General features: G+C 44.1%; 1 protein-coding gene across 5 annotated transcripts in view; it reads left to right on the forward strand.

Moving 5' to 3' along the window:
• The first annotated feature begins 333 nt into the window (after positions 1 to 333).
• Positions 334 to 19,354, forward strand: part of LOC149284903 (filamin-A-like) — a 35,787-nt gene continuing 16,766 nt past the window's right edge. For all 5 annotated transcript variants that reach the window (XM_089496114.1, XM_089496115.1, XM_089496116.1 and 2 more), the window contains exons 1-16: positions 334 to 703; positions 12,981 to 13,229; positions 13,697 to 13,794; positions 14,185 to 14,332; positions 14,418 to 14,536; positions 14,657 to 14,734; positions 14,882 to 15,044; positions 15,504 to 15,704; positions 16,451 to 16,588; positions 17,198 to 17,324; positions 17,402 to 17,538; positions 17,665 to 17,858; positions 18,029 to 18,142; positions 18,229 to 18,372; positions 18,808 to 18,931; positions 19,028 to 19,188. In XM_089496114.1, the coding sequence (XP_089352240.1) occupies positions 334 to 703; positions 12,981 to 13,229; positions 13,697 to 13,794; positions 14,185 to 14,332; positions 14,418 to 14,536; positions 14,657 to 14,734; positions 14,882 to 15,044; positions 15,504 to 15,704; positions 16,451 to 16,588; positions 17,198 to 17,324; positions 17,402 to 17,538; positions 17,665 to 17,858; positions 18,029 to 18,142; positions 18,229 to 18,372; positions 18,808 to 18,931; positions 19,028 to 19,188 (2,565 nt within the window). The remainder of the gene's footprint in view (positions 704 to 12,980; positions 13,230 to 13,696; positions 13,795 to 14,184; positions 14,333 to 14,417; positions 14,537 to 14,656; positions 14,735 to 14,881; positions 15,045 to 15,503; positions 15,705 to 16,450; positions 16,589 to 17,197; positions 17,325 to 17,401; positions 17,539 to 17,664; positions 17,859 to 18,028; positions 18,143 to 18,228; positions 18,373 to 18,807; positions 18,932 to 19,027; positions 19,189 to 19,354) is intronic.

The raw sequence follows: 19,354 nt of genomic DNA on the forward strand, positions 1-19,354 counted from the left end.
TGATGCATAGTATTATATGCAGTATATATAATACATATAAGTATGTAGTATGATATGTAGTATGATGTGTAGTATTATATGTAGTATATATAATACATATAAGTATGTAGTATGATGTGTAGTATTATATGTAGTATATATAATACATATAAGTATGTAGTATGATGTATAGTATTGCATGTAGTATATATAATACATATAACTAGTATGTAGTATGATGTAGTACATGTTTCATGCAGTGGGGTCCGTGCCCGTCTCAGTGTTCTCTGTGTCTTTAAGGCCAGCCCAGCCTCCTGACTTCTCGCGGACCCTCCTCTCAGCCCGAGCCATAAAATGAGCAGCGCCCACCCGAGGCTCACCCAGAGCGGAGCCGCGGCAGCCGGAGCAGTGCCCGGGGCAGACCCAGCAGACATGCCGGCCACAGAGAAGGACCTGGCGGAGGACGCGCCGTGGAAGAAGATCCAGCAGAACACGTTCACCCGCTGGTGTAACGAGCACCTGAAATGCGTCAACAAGCGGATCGCCAACCTGCAGGCGGACCTGAGCGACGGGCTGCGGCTCATCGCGCTGCTGGAGGTGCTGAGCCAGAAGAAGATGTACCGCAAGTACAACCAGAGACCCACCTTCCGGCAGATGCAGCTGGAGAACGTGTCCGTGGCCCTGGAGTTCCTGGACCGGGAGAACATCAAGCTGGTGTCCATAGGTGAGACGGGGGTGCATGCGCTGGGGGTCCCCTCGGTGTACAGCGCCACTGCCTGTGGTGCCGCTGATCGCTTTATTACCTGGATCCCTTTTTATCGCCTGTCTAGTGTAATGAACCGGGCTCATTAACCCTTTCATAGATTGGCGTTTCTTAATTTCTAGACATAAACAATCAACTTTTTTTTATATACATTAATTTTTTAACCCTTTCATTGAATGAGCCCAGTTGGGTACCTCCTATCCCAGTCCCTCCATAATCCCAGTAGATCTCTTGATCCCCATGCTCCCTGCTTGCTGAGTGATGCTGGATCTGTGGATCATTCAGAGATGAAGGTGTGCCCCCCCCCCCCTGGGCTCTGGTTCTTGTGGCTGCCTTAGTGCTGGGAGTGATGGGCTTTTTCTTCATGTTAATGGTCCCGGTCAGGGTGGCTGAGAGGTCTCGCCCTCTGTTCCCAGCAGGCCTGTGGAATGCAGTCACTGTGGAATTTCCTCTGAACAGTTAAAAACCAGCATTTAAAGGGCACTGTGTGTTTTTCTTCCTGAAGCCCCCCTAGACCCTGATAAAGATGCTGGGGTTTAACCCTTGCACAGCCAGTGACTGACATTCCATCAGATGACAGTAAAAGCAACGCATGGGGTTAACTGCCGCCAATCATGATTGTTTTATTGGGCTCAGAGCTGTCATTTTCCAGTCTTAAGATGAATGAAACTGTTGCTCTGGGCGATACATTTCCAGCTTGGGAGTGGTACGAGTTACAAAATATCACTGAAAATATTTGCCTCCAGGAAATGCCCTAACACTTAGACCCTACCCCAAATTCCATGCGGCTGAGCCCCTGCTCATGGATGAATCATGCTCTTCTGGATTGGGCCTCCAAGTATCCTAAGCACTTCCGCGCCCGCCGACCTCTACTCATTCAGGGGTGACATTTACCCTGTGATAAAGGCGAGATCAATTAGGGGCCATTAAGACTGGGTGGGTGGGTTGGGGGGCTTTAAAACAAGATGAGACAAGCAGCAGGAGAGTGTCTTGCGTTTCCCATTCAATGCCCGTTAACACTGTATATATTCCCTTTACATGATCTAATGTGTCGGAGCACGTCGGGACTAAACAAGCGTCCGTATGTCTGTAGATCATCAATGTCTGTCTGTCTTTTTATTTTGTAGTTGCTAGGCAACATCTTTCAATCTCTTGTTAGATTAAAGGGTTAATGCTGTAAATTAAGGGAAAGACAGAATGAGCCTTATTAGCCTAAGAATCTGACCTGCTTCAGGCTCATTAACCCTTTCAATTGACTAGATTTAAGAGCAGTGCTCCTCGATATTGCTTAGTGTGCGTGGGGGTTAGGGGGAAATCAGCAGGAATATTCCTTTTTATTGGTTGCTATGGTGATTGCACTACATCATCATGACAACTGATGCAGCATTGCAGCTGAGCGAGCAGAATACTTTCTATTTTTTTTTTATTTATTTTTTTATTGCGCTGCAGAATTTTTGTGTTAGCTAACTTTAAAAGTTGTGGGGTTTTTTTTTGTTTAGTTTTTGCGTTGCTTAAACCCAGCTTAACACTTTTTCTCTCCCTCTCGGCACAGAAGTCTCCAGTTGATCTTTTATTCATTGTGCAGCTGCAGCTTTCTCCTGCGCTGTAATTTTGGTTATTGGATATTACTCACTTTTAGAAAGAGGGAAGGGGGGGGGTGTTTTTGTTGTTGTCAATGGGTGGTAGAACCGCACCCGTTGGTCTCCCAAACTGTGCGTCCTACCCACTTCTCAAAGTAGTACTACAAGCAATTAACTCCTTAATTGCTTGTAGTAATTATTGCGCATTAATCCATAGTGTTAAACTGGCGCGCTTTATTATGCAAGCGTTCTCTTATCGGTTCGATGATGTCATTTGTTACAAAGCAGCATACAGCTTTCATGTGTGACGTTCCAGGGTCTTGTTAACTCCATACAGTCAAATCCCTGCGCAGAGTTAAATCCATTCATAGGTTAAATGGAACTTATAATGGCCTCTTTGCCTTTTTAATGTTATGGCAGATGCCTGGTAGTTAAGGGGGTACAATCAGACGTCCCTCAGTGTTAGGGCTTCAGCTCTCTCCTGAAACGTATAATTGAGGTCACATCCTGCCCAGTCAGGAAGTCTGTTTTCTTGGAATGCCGACCTACTTTCTGCTGGAATTAAAATCCTTTTGTGTCGGACGAGACTCTGCCAATTCTTCCAGCCCCCAGCTGCTCGAAAGCTCTTAACAGCGCTCTGTGCCCGACGTACCGGCTAATGCCTTCCTGGCACCAAACAAGCCCTGTCATTCTGTGCCTAATGGGGAACCTAATGGGTTTCATGCCCCCATGTGCTGTGGCAGAGCGGGCATACGCTGTACGCTGGGCCGCTCCAACTTATTAACCCCTTGCCTGTACGTGAATTGTTCGGCATTATTCTCCTCTTGTTTCCAGAACGTTGTGCTAGTCGGGACAAACGAGGACAGCGGTGAATACCGCGTGGGGTAGCATGCATTCCACCCCTAGTGTCGGGCTTTGATTAACCCTTAATCCTTAACCCGGCGATGGCAGTGGGTACATTTTACGTCACGATATGCTGGGGTTCCGTTATAACCGGTTATATCTGTAGGTGTATCTGATGCCACCGCTTTTGCCAGCGGCTCTTATCGCTGGCACAGGTAGACGGCCATACAGACGTTCTGTACCATGAGATGCTCCAATGAACAGTCTCTAAGAGTGGCAGGCAGGGCATTCCATAACTTAAATGGCCTGAATGGGTTAATATGAACCGGTGGTGCTAAGCGTCATCATGTATGTTTGTCCGTTTCCCCCAATTAGTAGAGGCGTCCCGGGGGGTATTCTGTTCCTTCCATGGGTATCCTGACTATATCCTATCTTCCCACGCTGCCTTGCTGTGGCCCTGCGATGGTGATCATACGTAGACATGTATGTGACCGGGCAGCTATCGCATGTAGTGTTTCTGATCTCCTGAAGCCAGTGCCCCCCCCCCCCCCACACAGCTAGAAGATACCCTGTAGACGTGTTAGCAGATCGGACACACGCTTAGAATTACCGATGTTCCAGACCAAAATCTGAAGCTGGTGTTTTCACGCTTCGTGGAAGGTCGTAGAAGACAATTACCCGGGTTATTTGTATGGAGTAGTGGAGAAAGTTTGGACCCTCGGACGGGGGTTCTGCCCCGCGTGGCTGTGCTCTTGTGCCAGGCTGGGTTTTTGTACACACCAGAGCCTCTTGGCAGCGATTCAAGTACAGCAGCTGCCTCGTAATCTGCTGAGTGGGTAGTTTTTATCCCAATGTCATGGCAACTGCAGCTTCTGGCGTCCTTTCCCAATCTGTGCTGGACCCACAGACGGTCTAATCAAACAAGGTTGTCTCGTACTCTGCCACGAACCCGTCTGCAAAACAAAAAGGCTATTTATATTCCCGTCTCGCAAATGGCTTTTAATTAGATTCTTGGCGTAATCCTTCGTATTGATCTCTAGAATTAGCAATCGGCTGGCATTAAGAGATTGTAACGCAATATCCAGTGTTGGGCTACATGCTTAATCCTCGCTTCTCAGCCGCCGGGTTTCCTGCCGGGTTTATCAAACTTCTATTGCGGGGGCCACAGATCTTGGATAGGCGTCTCTATTAAAATGAACTACCATACTACTTGGTATGGCGTGCAAGACCTCTAGGATAGGGGCGCACAGCGCCAGTCCTGATCTGGATGTCTCGGAATCGCTAGGCACGTGTCTAAGCTATGAGGACCTGGCTGTGGAATCTTCAGCTGCTTTGGATCTGGGGTGTTTGCCCAACGGGGTGTAAATGGGAGGGGGGGGGGAATTCACAACTGATGCTGCAGTCTACCTTAAAGAGGATCTGTCGGGATGGCTGCCCCCACATAGGGTAGATTATTAACGGGCCCTTCTCATGATCCGCATGATTATGCCAACACGTGGTTACCGCTGCCACAGCCTTTGGGCAGGAAAATGAAATAAATGCTGGTTTTGCCACCTTATGCCACAGATCTAGTCTGTGTTAAAAAGGCCTGGCACTTAAGCCAACTAAGAATTTTGCTTTTAAAAAGTAACCAGATTTTAATGAACTCTTGCGGCACAATCTGCAATCCGATTTGCTGCAATTCAACGCTGACACATCCGGATTAATGTCTGCGCTGCGGCATATGATGGCGCTATATAAAACAATTGAATCTTTTGCTTAATGTTCTAATTCTACTTAGTTGACAAACTTGGAGCGTTTGTTTTGTGGAACTTCCCTGGATGCTCCGAAGCCTCTTGGCACGCGGGATCTCTGCAGGGTGTGGCTGGTGCAGCGGCTTTTTTCCCCTTTTTTTTTTTCTCTTGCTGGAAAATGAAAACAAGTCTTTGTTTAGGATACTCCCTCCCTTTGCCTGTATTTGGTAACCTACTTGCTGTACAGCACTGTGCACACCACCATGATGCACAAACAGGGGGTGGTGGGCTATGATTTTCATTGAGCCTTGGCGGAAGCAGGAGGGTAGGTTCCTATGGGCTTATTACTCCCCTGGGTGCAACAAGCAGTTTCCTTTTAAGCCTACATTTCCCAACTCTTATGTTCTATACACTAAATGAATGTACAAAAAGCTGCCCACAAATTAAACAAGTAATGTGAATCTATTAAAACACACCATGTGTAGTCTATGCAGAATTAAGCTTAAAGTCCTCTTTTATGATCTGCATTATTATTCCTCCCAATCGTTATCTTGCCTATCGAAGGGATGCTCCAGCCATCATATGCTCTTTAATGCATATCATAACTGCCTGATCTCTTTAAATTTCGTTGGTGTCTGCCCCATCGATTATTTTCTGTGCTGAATATCTGTTCAGCCAAACGCACCACCACTTTCCTCCATTCAGCTCCAGTGCTGGAGAATGCCGTGGTGGGGTTCAGACTCGGTACAATTAATTTAAATGGGAGCACTTTCTTGCCTCTGTAAGCAACTGCCAGGCTGCAGCTTCTATCTCAGGTATGCTGATTACTTTAATATTCTTTAGTGTATGCATTATATGGGGGCCACCCTGGACCTCTATATATAGGTCTAGCCCTGCATGATGTGTAGTGGAAATATTTCATCTCGCCATCAAGCCCACAGGCAATCAACATTTACATTTTAAATCCGTACCACAATTATGTGTAACCTGAAACTACTCGATAAGGAATGGCATGAGAGCGTTGTGAGAACTTGAACGGTCTAAGCCCTGCGTGTTTCTCAGAATTTGCTGGTGGGGTAAATCCCGGAACGCTGCTGCGTGTAACAGATGGGTTTACCTAGTTTTGTGAGATCTGGTGGTGGGTGAGTGGCAGGGGTTTGGGGTCGGTGGCATTTCGGTTGGGCGTGCAGGAGGAATATGGTGGCTTCCAAAAGCCGCCTCTCTTCTCTATAGCTGTTCAACATCTGCGTAGGCTTAAAGAGGTGTTTTAAGGGGTTTTAAACACAGACTTAACCGTCTGATTGCCCTGGATAGTAGTTTTTCAGCATCTCTCTGGGTGTCCATGTTACTGTATATAAACATCTCAAAACAAGCCTTTAGCAATGTATGTTTTGGTGCAACATCACATTAAATATTTAATCGCACAGTAGTGGTGGATAATGCGGCTTTTCTTTTGGTTAGAAGCGGAAAAACGGCTCTAGGGGGTTAAAACTAGCTACAAAGACGTTGGGCTCAGAGCCAAAACTAGGGACTGCTCTTGGAAGCATGGGTCAATTGGCAGGTATGGCATATATTTAGTAAGCTTGTCTGCTGTATGCATTTGCAGAACATCTGGCAGACGGAAGCTCCTTGGCAAATGCAGAGTGGATAGGAGAATATAAGTAGGCTCAGATTTATGGGAGTAGCGTGAGAACTGACGAAGCTGTTTGCCACCTCTGCTGAGAACTTGCACTCAGATGATACTTTTACTCGGGCTCCATTCTGCAGATGCGCCAAACTTGTTTAAGCCTTGAGGGTTATACGTTGGTTTGTTCTGAATGGAAACCTTTGTGTGAATCTTTTATCCGCCCTCCCCGTAGTGTGATCTAAACCTGGCTCTGTTTGCCTTGGAAAATGTCAGCGGCAACCGTAGAAAGTGTGGGGCTGAAACTCTGCTGCTTCCAGGGGGTGGAAAAACTCCACGGACATGGGATTCATGGCTTCGCGTCTATCTCCTGAATAATGGGTTGTAGGTGCGTTTACACGTAATGGATACAGACACGGAGATCCGGGGAACCGCTATGGGTTTCTCCATGGTAATACAGACTAGGGCAGGATAGAATGTGTCCCATTCCCACCTGGCATGACCACGAATGGCAGTATGGCTCATCTGGCATGGTACCCCCTGCAGGTTGGGTTTGACTTAAATACCGAGTTATAGAATTCATCTTTCTGCTGTGTAGGAGGACTTTCTGACTTAATTTGAACCCATCTTCAGTGGCTTGTGAGTTGGGCAGCGGTGGGACCTTCCCTAAACAGGGGCTCTTGGGTGGCATAATAAGGGCAAAGGCGGATGTATGGGGTCTGCATCAAGCGTTCAACCTCCCTCCATGAAGTGCTTGTGCTTGCCTGATACATGCAGCTCTGCCAGATTAATAAATGAACTCTAGAAGGCATCGGATTGCACTTGTAACCCAACGCAAGCCGTGAATGTCTGACTCGACTACAGAAGAAAGTTGGCTGTTGGTACCTGCATGAAAAATGGTGCCGACCATGGATTGAATGAGTGATCTGCCCAAACAAGAGGCTTTTAACCGATCTTAGTGAATTCCTGGACAGGAAAGGGTGGGTTTAGGATGCCACAATGTCCTTGGACAAAAAGGTTACCATAACAGAGGTATGCGATGAAGAAAAGTCCCGAGGGTACAGAACGATTTCCTGCCCCGCTTCCTCTCCTGCCCCACAGCTACTGTATTCCGGCTGATGTTTGTCGCTTTACCCCTCTGTAGTGACTTGGAGCTGAATACACCTTTCCTGTGACTGGCACGGGGTGTAGCTTGAGACGTTTCCCATCTAGATGAGAGTTGTGTTTTTCGTTTATTTTATTGTAATTTAGAATATTTTGTAAACTGTGCAACCTAGTAAATTATTTTATTTGAACTGTAAGAACCTTTCCAGAGCAGCAAATCCTGGTCATGGTGACTGTGGCCCTTCTAGCCTGGAGTGGCCCTAGGATGTTTTATTTCCTTGCCAAGCTAGCCATACTTACATGTAATGGATGGATTCTATGATGGGAGTGGAAGCCCATAAAGGTTTCCAAGAATATCCATTCAAGAGTCTGAGTGATTTAGTGATTCTGGTGCAAACGTTGAAGGGTGTCTTGTTTCCATAGCAACCAAAGTAGCTCCCCACCTCATGCATATTAAACAAGAGGCCCTGATGTTTGCTTGATGAATGTAGTTATGTACCTGAAGATGGAGGAATCCTAAATCCAGGCCTTGCCAAACCCCATGATGTTTGCTAATACACAGAATGGAACACACTAAAACCGTGTACAGATTAATGTGAACAATATATGTATAATATATATATATATATATATATATCTACCTTGCATGTAAATCGGGGGTTAAAAATGTAAATAGTTTGATATGTTTAATTTTCTTAATTGACTAGATGATACTGGCCCTGCCACTGATGTCTGCTTTCATGAGGTATTGAAATTAAATGTTTCCAATACAATGACGGTGATATTTCGCTACACAATGTATAAGTAGTTTCAGTAACAAAACTTTAATACAAAAAACAGTGATGGCAACAGTTGCCCATTAAGTAACCATTTTCAGATACATTTTAAAGTACGCAGTAATTTTCAATTCTTTTGTTAAGAGATTTATAATCTTCTAATGTGGTCTTAGAATTTAAATATTGCATATGTAAGCTTACTGCATTTAAAGAAAACTGAAATCTTCTAACATATATAAATGGAATGTTAAGCATTTTGAAAGTAGCTTTTTATAGCCGATTTGGTCTAAGATGCCAACCTAATTTGTTTACCGCTTCTTATAAACACATAAGTACTTTTATATTTAAGTCATAGTTATACCAGATTCCTTTTGAAGCTGTAAGTATTTCAGGGTTAAGAGGTACCATTAAATAAGTTACGGTGGGTAAAAGGTGATGGAAACCTGTCTATAGGCTGTCTTGTACAGCGGGCAATTACTTTCAAGGGATCCATGTATATAGTAGATATAGAGGCAAAGGTGATAATTGTTAACCTTATTTGCATGCGCCTACCCAGAATCCTTTGTGGTTGTCAAAACACCATGAGATTTCTGAGGGAAAAACAAGCCGTCTGGTGTCTGTAGATGAGTGTTTAATAATACTTCTACTAGGGTTAAGAGGGAAATTCAGGGGTCTGTCTCCTAAGAATGGGGATGGTTTTTATGATCCAACAGTTATTGCCAGTGCCACACAAAGCTTCCTATCAAACATGTTTTAAGTATCTTATCTGTGGCTTGTATTGCTTTCTTAGGCTAAATGTCTCTCTAAAATAATGTGACAGCCGCTAGGGATATTTAGTTTACCCTGGCCATGCAGTTTTAAGGAGAAGATACTTGGAAGGTCTTAATCTTTTTCTTAAAGGAAAGTCTTTCTGGATTATCTGACCTATCGCGTCTTGACCCTTCGGTCTGGTTTAAGAAAAGCGTTATCGTGAAACTGAAGTGTCAGATACTGGCTTGGCCCGTTGAGACGTGGCGGATATCCTGCGTTTTTCCGAGGCTGTCGGACGTCTGCTTGAACTGAGCGATGTATTTAACCATAGGAATCGTGTCAAGATGTTTTGGGTTGCATCCACTGTTCTGTGAATCGGATTATGTTGGTGGCTTATAAATTGAAATGGTAATTGGACACATCACCAACTCCCATTTCTGGCATTGTCCTCCTAGACTGGCACTGCTTGGTTATTTGGCAGCTATGGGGCTGTAGTGTTAAAAATGGTGGGGGTGGGGGTTATATACAGGCGTGTTCTGCTCTTGCATGGGTGCATCCAGACTCTGGGAAAGAAAAGCAAGCAGATCTGATTCAGAACAGATTTTAGTTTCCAACAATTGGAAGCATAGTATTTCAGGCCCATGTTCTGTAAGGAAATGTGGCTGGGACCAATGCTGAATTACAGCCCCCCCCCATCTCCTTCCCCCAAACCCTGCAGGAGGAGGAGGGGCAGATTCCTGGCAGGCAGCTTCTTGCTTGTGTTTGCCATATAAGGCCAAAAAATGTTGGAAAGTTCAGCGATTAGTGGAGAAACCTCCCCAGCCATGGAAGGGCCTTAACAAGGGGTGGAGATCTTTGTGTGTGTGTGTGTGTGTGTGTGGGGGGGGGGGGGGTGTACCTCTGACTCAGTCTTCCAAACTTCTGTACTCATAGCTTTTTGGCAGCATTAACACTTGTAATGCTGAAACAACTTTATTTTTAGAATACGTGAACCTTGTGTTACTTAGTAAAATGCTAAGAAAGTTACCCTCTTAAAATTGTGATTACAACAGCTTACTTCTGACTCCTTAATGCAATGCTTACTTAAAGTGAGTGTAGAGTGTAAGAGGACCTCTGTAGTGTAATAAACTGCAAGCAGACATATAGATCAAGACTTTAAAGCACTAGAATGATGTCTCTGTGTTGCCATAGGACTGAGACACTGAGATCTATGCTTTTGCACGTGTCCTAAATACAGCTAAAGTGTCCAGAAAAGCTTTTTTTTTTTTTTTTTAGTCCCCCAGCTCTTGGGCGCCTGGTTACCCAAGACTGTGGGTATTACCAGTGTCCGGTATTTTGGCCAAAGCTGATGGGCGTTCCTGGTACCTGCTTCCCTTACACAAAACTCTAATACATTCTTCAGCTCCCAAACTGAATTCCTAATACTTGGGATCACCTGTTCTTAATATACTTCCAGATGGCCGTGGAAGCAATTATGCTAATTTCTCTTAAACCAACCTTGTTCCTCTGTTCGGTTTCAGCGTGTGAAGAATAACTTGCATGCTGGTAAATATTAAGCTGTACGCATGATAGACCGGTAATTTTAAATGGGAGAGTTATCAAGGATCATTGTAGAGAAAATGAAAAGTGATTGCTGCGCCATTTAAGATATTTTGACTTCCAGAGTACTGCTTGGCCCTAGTCTTTATAGCACCTATTTCCTCAATGTCCTGATGTCTGAATTGATTGTGACATTGTGTTCAATATTATGCATTGGACACCCTATTGATTTCTGCAGCTTCCGTTCTAGAAGGTATTGGAACCAAGATGATACTGGGGTGGCAGGCAGGCAGGCAGGCAGGCTTGGCATGAGCTTATAAGGGGAATAAATATTAGGCTGAATCTTTCGACGCACAGTCCATATACGGCAAAAGTCTATATTCTCAAACCAGTTGACTCACTGTTTAGAAATCTTGTCTGCGTCTTCTGTCTTGGAGCTCCATTGACCCTACATGAACACTTGTGGACTCTCCGGAAGAGGGGGCCGGCTGGAATTCTGTATGTGTGATGTGGAATGAAATGTTCTGCAAATTTGTTTATGGATGTATGGCTCAACATCAGTCCTTCAGCAATGAATTTTAAAGCAATTGTGTAACGCTCGTCTGAGCTGCATCTGGCCTTAAACTCTGAAACCTACTTAGTTTCATACTTAAACCAAGGCCAAAGAGATGTTGAGCTTCCACCCCAGGAAGATCTTTGCCCTGTCCCCTTCATCCCTGTCACACTAATAGACCAGGACAGACCATTCAATGGGAACCCCTTTTAGACAAATGATACATGCAATTGTATAATGTGTCATTTAATGGTTTGTAGAATATGGTAATCCCAGCAAAAGCTAAATGTTCTAGACCTATAGCTGATTGGTCTTTAACTTTTCCACAAAATCAAAACTGTGTGAAATGTTACTCTAGCACTTAAGACGTTTGCGTTGTGTGATCAAAGTTGTTGCGCGCACAACCGACAATGGAAGTGTCTCCCGTTATCCATGCCTCTGGTAATCCACTGGTTAAATCCAGCACTCTTTCTCATAAAAGCCCACACTACTTTCTGTGGTTTGACCAAATCTTGGATCGGACCTTTAGAACTGTTAAAGATCACTGTCTTCTCATGAATGTCCATTTCTGCAGCTGGGATTGTTGGATGAAGCTATACCTTGTGTTTAGAGACCAAGGAGATAGTCTGGATATATTTCTGTAACACTTGTGGCGCCAGTATTTGTTGGCATTAAGGCTGTGGCTGAGACGGGCACATCCCTTTCTGGCAGCAAATACAAGGATGAGAAGTTTTTATTTTTGACTCCTTGTAGTTCTTGTAGACATTCACAACATGGCTTTTTGAATTCCTTTAAGGTTTGCCTTTACCACCTCCACCAGTAGTCTAATAAGGAGTAACATTTTCCTCCTATACCCCCTTTAGTCACTACTTTGCCTTCGTTAAAAGAAAAAAAAAAAAACTGCTATCCCAAGAGACTGCTGGATTGGGTCTGAAGACCTCATGCCAGGAGACCACGTGGATTAACAATTTTATTTCCAACAAGCTCAATAAACTGGCTTTCACACTGAAATATTCCCGGGTCAAACTCCAGTCCCTGACATTTGTACGGCATACAGTGTGTTAACGCACGACTTGATTTTGGAATTTTTTATGTTTTAGGCAGACTAAACACTAAGCTCTGTGTATAGCCTTGAGGAGACGGGCTGTATAATTCTCATGCTGAACCTGCATTTTTCTGCGACAGTAGCTGGCGGTCTGACAATTCTCCTTCCTTTTTACTACGCTGGACTAGAAACAGAATAGCCAGCTAAAAACACAAACCAGTACTCAATTCTAGTAACCCAGAGTCTCATCTCGGAATGCAGGTAGTCATTGCTCTGTAATTAGATGGTGTTCATGCAGTAGTCTTTGTTTTCATGCCTAAAGGTGGCCGCCATGTTCAGTCCTGCAGTTTGGGTCTGTGGCGGGGGGTCATCAGCTTGTTTTTAGACATGATGATCCTGGTAAACTCCTCCAAGAGGGGCCCAATTTGTGCTGCATATTTAGATTGCTGAGATCCATAACCATGAATAATAGACTGTCTTACCTATTTCTTTTTGAAGGATTGTTTCTTAGTTGTGGCCCATATTAATTGGTGAAATAATTAAATTGTAATGTTTTCACTAAGTTTTTTGTAAACAAGTTTAAAGTCTGTAATGGGCCATAACAAGCATGCAAATATTTCTATGGAGTTCTTGACCAAGCCTGTCCTTGATGTTTTGCAAAAAGATAATCACAAATTGTTTTGTCTTGCAGACAGCAAGGCCATTGTTGATGGAAACCTCAAACTCATCCTGGGTCTTATCTGGACCCTTATTCTGCACTATTCTATCTCCATGCCCATGTGGGATGAAGAAGAGGATGAGGAGACTAAGAAGCAGACTCCAAAACAGAGGCTACTGGGATGGATCCAAAACAAGCTGCCTCAGTTGCCTGTCACCAACTTCAGCAGGGACTGGCAAAGTGGCCGTGCTCTGGGTGCCCTGGTGGACAGCTGTGCTCCTGGTAAGGACCTCCTGGGTCTGAGGTATCCCGGCTAAACCCAGACTGACTTAGATTAGCTAATGGAACCCTTGATATTGGATATAAGCAGAGTGATCAATGGCAGGGCTTCACTTGTTCACACATTCTACACAATGCTTTAACAGAAATCTCTGGAATTGTTTATAGTGCTAACATGATCCCTTTATACACAGATTGACCATTTACAACTTGGAAGGGCCTTCTGAATGCCCCTCTAACATTTTATGTGCCCCAGCCTTTGTTACATTGATACGTCAATAATGCTTCTATTGGTTCATCATGCTTACCTTTATTGGTGTTGGAGCCTTCCTTGTGAGGACTCTACGCAATGGCTTTACTTTTAATGTTAAGGGGTAGTGCCATCTTGACATACACCAGGCCCATATTTATCTAGTTAGCTCGGTGTGTAGCTAGTCTTTGACTCTGGTTTGTGTTGGGTTTTCTTTCAGGTCTCTGCCCAGACTGGGACTCCTGGGATGCCAGCAAACCTGTGGACAACGCACGTGAAGCCATGCAACAGGCTGATGACTGGCTGGGAATACCTCAGGTAGGTATTCTGACTAGATCGTTACTTTGTCTTGTGTGCATGATTGATGTTAAATGACACGGAATACAGTTTTTTACCTATTTGTGTAACTGGTTAGCTACACATAAGTGTCTTGTCGACTTGCTTTCTGCTACAGTTGAAATAAGGTTAAGGGAAAGCTGTGTTGACTGTGCAGAACTTGCTTTATCGCTGTACGGAAACTACATGCAGCCATATGTGCTACCTCAGTGTGGTGCACAGGGCAGGGTTTTGCGGCAAAACCTTCAGAAACCTTTTACTTTTAGTTCTTTCCTCCACACACGAATGGTGCGTGCAACCCAATAGATCATTCAGACAGGTTAATGCGTTGGGCTGTTCATTTATAACTCGGTGAACCTTTCCTCCCCACAGGTGATTACCCCAGAGGAGATTGTTGATCCCAATGTAGATGAGCACTCTGTCATGACCTACCTGTCTCAGTTCCCGAAAGCCAAGCTGAAACCTGGTGCTCCTCTAAGGCCCAAACTGAATCCCAAGAAGGCCAGAGCTTATGGCCCAGGTGAGTCCAACTTACCTGAAGTCTGAATGAACACCAGCTGTTGTATGTCGAAGCCAGCTGAACTTTTGTTCCTCTTTGCCCTTAGGTATTGAACCAACTGGCAACATGGTGAAGAAGCGTGCTGAGTTTACTGTGGAGACCATCAGTGCTGGGATGGGAGAAGTTCTTGTATATGTGGAAGATCCAGCAGGGCACAGAGAAGAGGTAAAGGGGGGCTTTCATACCTTGTGAACCACCAGAATGATTGTTGTCTGGTAGCTCCTGGCTTGTGCCTCGACCTGTGATTTAATAGTCTTATTTTTTTACCTTTCGTCTTCTATCCAGGCCAAAGTTACCGCCAACAATGACAAGAACAGGACATTCTCTGTCTACTACATCCCCAAAGTGACTGGGATGCACAAGGTTAGTTTCTCACCTTCCTTGCATATTTTTCCTCCCTTTCCGTTGTACAGTTTACATACAGCTTAATATCTTGTTATATTGACTTGTGTCTTTATTTTTAATATAAGATCTTTATGTAAGACTCCCTATTCTTGCTTTGTGTTACAGGTGACAGTCCTGTTTGCAGGCCAGCACATTGCAAAGAGTCCATTTGAGGTGAATGTGGACAAATCTCATGGGGATGCCAGTAAAGTGACAGCCCAGGGCCCTGGCCTGGAGCCCAGCGGCAACATTGCAAATAAAACCACCTACTTTGAGATCTTCACTGCAGGTGAGGACAATGAAGGGAAAGCCCCATCTATCATTTGTGTCTTATCTTTGTGGACCCATTTCTTCTCATAATGGAGCAGCTGCAGCCTTCTTGTACACCGCTGTTCACCACAAAGAAACTGGACTTATCGGTGGCCAAATTTCTGATAATCATTGTCTATTTTGATGGGTGATAAGGATTTGGCCAGTAGTGTCAGGTTTTTTTTATTCTTCTGTTTGTTCAGTTCATGGTCTGCAGGCTTTTACTGGTCTAGTAATGTGTCCAATATCTTGTAATCTACAAAGATTCTCCTTCCGTTCTGTAAAAGTGTGGCTTCACTGAACTAATGTATGAAGTTTATACATAATTTGCAGGCAGTAAAATGGGAGTCTGTATTTATACCTTCCCCGTGTGTGTGTGTGTATATATATGTATATGTGTGTGTGTGTGTGTATATATATATTTGTTTGTCCTTCTCAGGTGCCGGGGTTGGTGAGATAGAAGTGATTGTGCAGGATCCTAATGGCAAGAAAGATACGTCTGATGTTCAGTTGGAGGATAAAGGCAGCAGCACTTATCGCTGCACGTATAGACCCACTATGGAAGGAGTGTACACCATCTATATAACATTCGGAGGGGTGCCAATCCCCAAGAGCCCTTACACTGTCACGATCGGGCAAGGTGAGGCACACAGAGAAGGTATATTTTTCCTGGTCCAAATCCCCTTGGGTTGTCCACAGTATGTGAGCCCATCCCTGACCTCCGAACCTCTTACCTCCTGCACAGCCTTTATAGTAGGGATATAACTATAATATCGTGCCAGCGTGACATATAGCATCTGGCAGTGAAATTGTGAGGAGGGGGTAATTGCAGCTTAACCCTTTAAGTACCTATCTGGCAAAGAGTCCTCCCGTAGATGCCCACTTCAGTCTGTTAAGAATACAGTTTTTGTGTTTTCCAAATGGTTTTCCTTTCCTAAATCTTCTCCTGCTTTAAAGGATTCTTTCATTTCCTTTTCTCCTGTTGCTGCTACTTTTTCTCTCTCCTTCTCATGCCTCTGCCTATGGAAGGTGTTCAACTCGCTGGACTTCTCTCCTCTCCCGCTATCTGGGGGGAAACCGACTTGGAGGGCATTACGGTACATGTGCATGCAATGTGTTTGGATTTTTCTTTTTCTTTCAACCTAGGGACAAAAATGCCTTGACGAGTACAAACCTTGAGTAGTTTTGATGCACTCTTCTTACTCATACAGGAAATTGTTTTTTTGCTAACATGCATGTTTGGATATGTTCCTGGCAAACTGCCGCTTTAAAATAGGGTTGTAGGGTAACAAATTATTCTCTAAAGCATGGGTCTTGGCAATCTGCGCTATTTAAGTCCTAGATTGGTAGCAAAAAAACTGACGGTGCCTATTTTGTTTTTTGTAGCTTGCAACCCAACTGCATGCCATGCAGTGGGTCGTGGCTTGCAGCCAAAGGGGGTACGTGTGAAGGAAACCGCAGACTTCAAGGTCTATACCAAAGGAGCAGGAAGTGGAGAACTGAAAGTCGTGGTCAAGGGACCAAGTAAGATATAGATATATAGATATATTATATATATATTATATTATAATATACCATCTACTGGCTTATTTTGCAAGTTCAAACACAAATTGTTGTGTGATCTTCTTGGGATGCAAGCTGTAGCATATTTAAAGGAGGCCCTAGGGTCCCCTAACTCGGTGTCTGCTTTCATTAACCACTCGTAGGTTACGAAAAAGTCCTGTACCATAAATGAGCTTGTTTTATTTGTCGGTCCCATTACCAATAAACATGCCTTGCTAGGTTGCTATTGTCCCATGTGGCTATCGGCGTGTGAAATGATTGCCTCTTGTAGCCGTTCAGGTCTTAGATGGGGGGGGGGTCCACTGCTAACTACTTTACTGAAACGTTAATGGGAGGCTCTGTTTTTCGCCAATTTACTGCTCTAGTTTAATACATTCTACTATTAAACCAAGGCATGGCTGGAACGTTTTAGTGTCCCTGTCTTAATACAAGGCTTTAATTGTAAAAAGTACATTCGCATCTAAAGGACTCGGATCTTATATATATTCTAAGAATATGCACGTTTCCTGCTTAATTTTGTATAGCTAAAACCTGGCCAAGTACAAATGCAGATATACTTTGTCTTTACAGAGGGTACTGAAGAACGTGTCAAGCAAAAAGACCTTGGGGATGGTGTCTACTGGTTTGAATACTATCCAGCAACTCCTGGAAACTACACGGTTACGATCACATGGGGTGGACAGAACATCCCTAGAAGGTGTGCTTAACACTTGGTATCTAATGAATATGTCTTGTCCCCAAATTCCGATAATTTAATACTACTATTACTTTCAGTCCTTTTGAGGTGAAGGTTGGCTCTGAATGCGGGCCGCAGAAGGTGAGGGCATGGGGACCTGGTCTAGAAGGAGGTGTTGTGGGAAAATCGGCTGACTTTGTAGTAGAAGCTATTGGCGATGATGTGGGTACTCTGGGTGAGTGTCTGTCTATATTACAACAGAAAAAAAGAACCTAGAAGCTCTGGCAAATGTATAAGATACTTTAGCATTAAGTGAATCAGCGAATCCTTTCATTAATGGAATGATCTGCTTCATGTGCAGGTTTCTCTGTGGAAGGTCCTTCTCAGGCTAAGATTGAATGTGACGACAAAGGGGACGGGTCCTGCGATGTTCGCTACTGGCCACTAGAAGCTGGAGAGTATGCTGTGCATGTTCTCTGCAACAATGAGGACATTAAACTAAGCCCCTTCATGGCTGAAATAAAGGCTGCTCCCAAAGACTTCTTCCCCGAGAAGGTAAATGAAGACTGCCCCTAGAAGATGAATGCATGATAGAGCTTCCATGACCCCGGCAGCTATTGTGGTATAAGGAAGCGCAGTAATGTTGTGGAAAGACTGTGTAAGACTTGGTACGTCTCAAAGTACTTCATTACCAGTGTCTCAATATAAACTCTTCTTGGTTGCAGGTTAAGGCTTATGGGCCTGGGTTGGAGAAAACTGGCCTCGCCATTAACAAACCAGCTGAGTTCACGGTTGATGCCAAGCTTGGAGGCAAGGCTCCACTCAAAGTGTCTGTACAGGTGTGTGGAGGGGGTGTCAGACCAAATTGCATTTATTTCAGGCCTTTGAAATTCCCAGCACATCTTACACCATACTTTGTTTCCAGGACGCAGAGGGAAATCCAGTAGATGTGACCACCAAGGATAATGGCAATGGAACCTACAGCTGCACTTACCAGCCAAAGAAGCCCGTAAAACACACTGCTATTGTGTCATGGGGAGGAGTGAACATTCCAAACAGTCCCTTCAGGGTAAGGCTGATGGACCATGTCATATGTAATTCTCCATTAAACGAAACCGTTGCAGTGATCAGCCATATTGACTCTTGTAAGGCATGAGGTATGTCATAAAACCATGTCTGGTAGTGTCAACCAAATTTAGAAAAAAAAAATCTTAAATAGCATGTTCATCATTGTATGCTTGGTAGCTTGCTTACAATAGACCTGTGTAGCCCTGTTATGGTAATCATAGCAGCTTATCACACGATCTACAGGGCTATTGTCTCCAGTATGGTCGGGTTCTGACAGTCCTACTTATGTTGCTGAAAGCACAAGTAAATATAGACTATCTGCCCACTTCAAAACAGATTGTAGGGTACATGAGCATTGTGTATATCCCTCCAATTAAATTCAATGGGTACTTGCCTGAAACTGCTGATAAGCAGTGTTGTGTCTTGACTACTTCAGATGAACATTGGTGCTGGAAGCCACCCCAACAAGGTGAAGGTATATGGACCTGGTGTGGCAAAGACTGGCTTGAAAGCACACGAACCCACCTACTTCACAGTGGATTGTACTGAAGCTGGACAAGGCGAGTCAAGTTCTAATTTCCCCCTAAAGAAGCTGGCTATACCCTACACCCTGATCTTACCAACTGTTGGCTAAACTACTTTCTTGTTAATTGTAGGTGATGTGAGCATTGGCATAAAGTGTGCCCCTGGTGTTGTGGGTGCAGCTGAAGCTGATATTGACTTTGACATAATTCGCAATGATAATGACACGTTTACAGTGAAATACACTCCTCCAGGAGCCGGAAGCTACACTATCATGGTTCTGTTTGCTGACCAGGTGAAATTATATATATTTTGTATGAAATGAGATAGATATATCTATCTATCTATCGCTCTCTCATCTATCTATCCTAATATTTTAGAACAAGCCATATACATTTTTGTGTGTATTGGAAGACATGACTGTAGATTCCTTACACTACACCATGGCTGTACAGTTGTTA

This window comes from Sceloporus occidentalis, unplaced genomic scaffold (assembly GCF_023333645.1).
Source record: "Sceloporus occidentalis isolate IW3139 unplaced genomic scaffold, rSceOcc1.0.p SCAF_87, whole genome shotgun sequence".
In the NCBI taxonomy this organism is placed as follows: domain Eukaryota; kingdom Metazoa; phylum Chordata; class Lepidosauria; order Squamata; family Phrynosomatidae; genus Sceloporus; species Sceloporus occidentalis.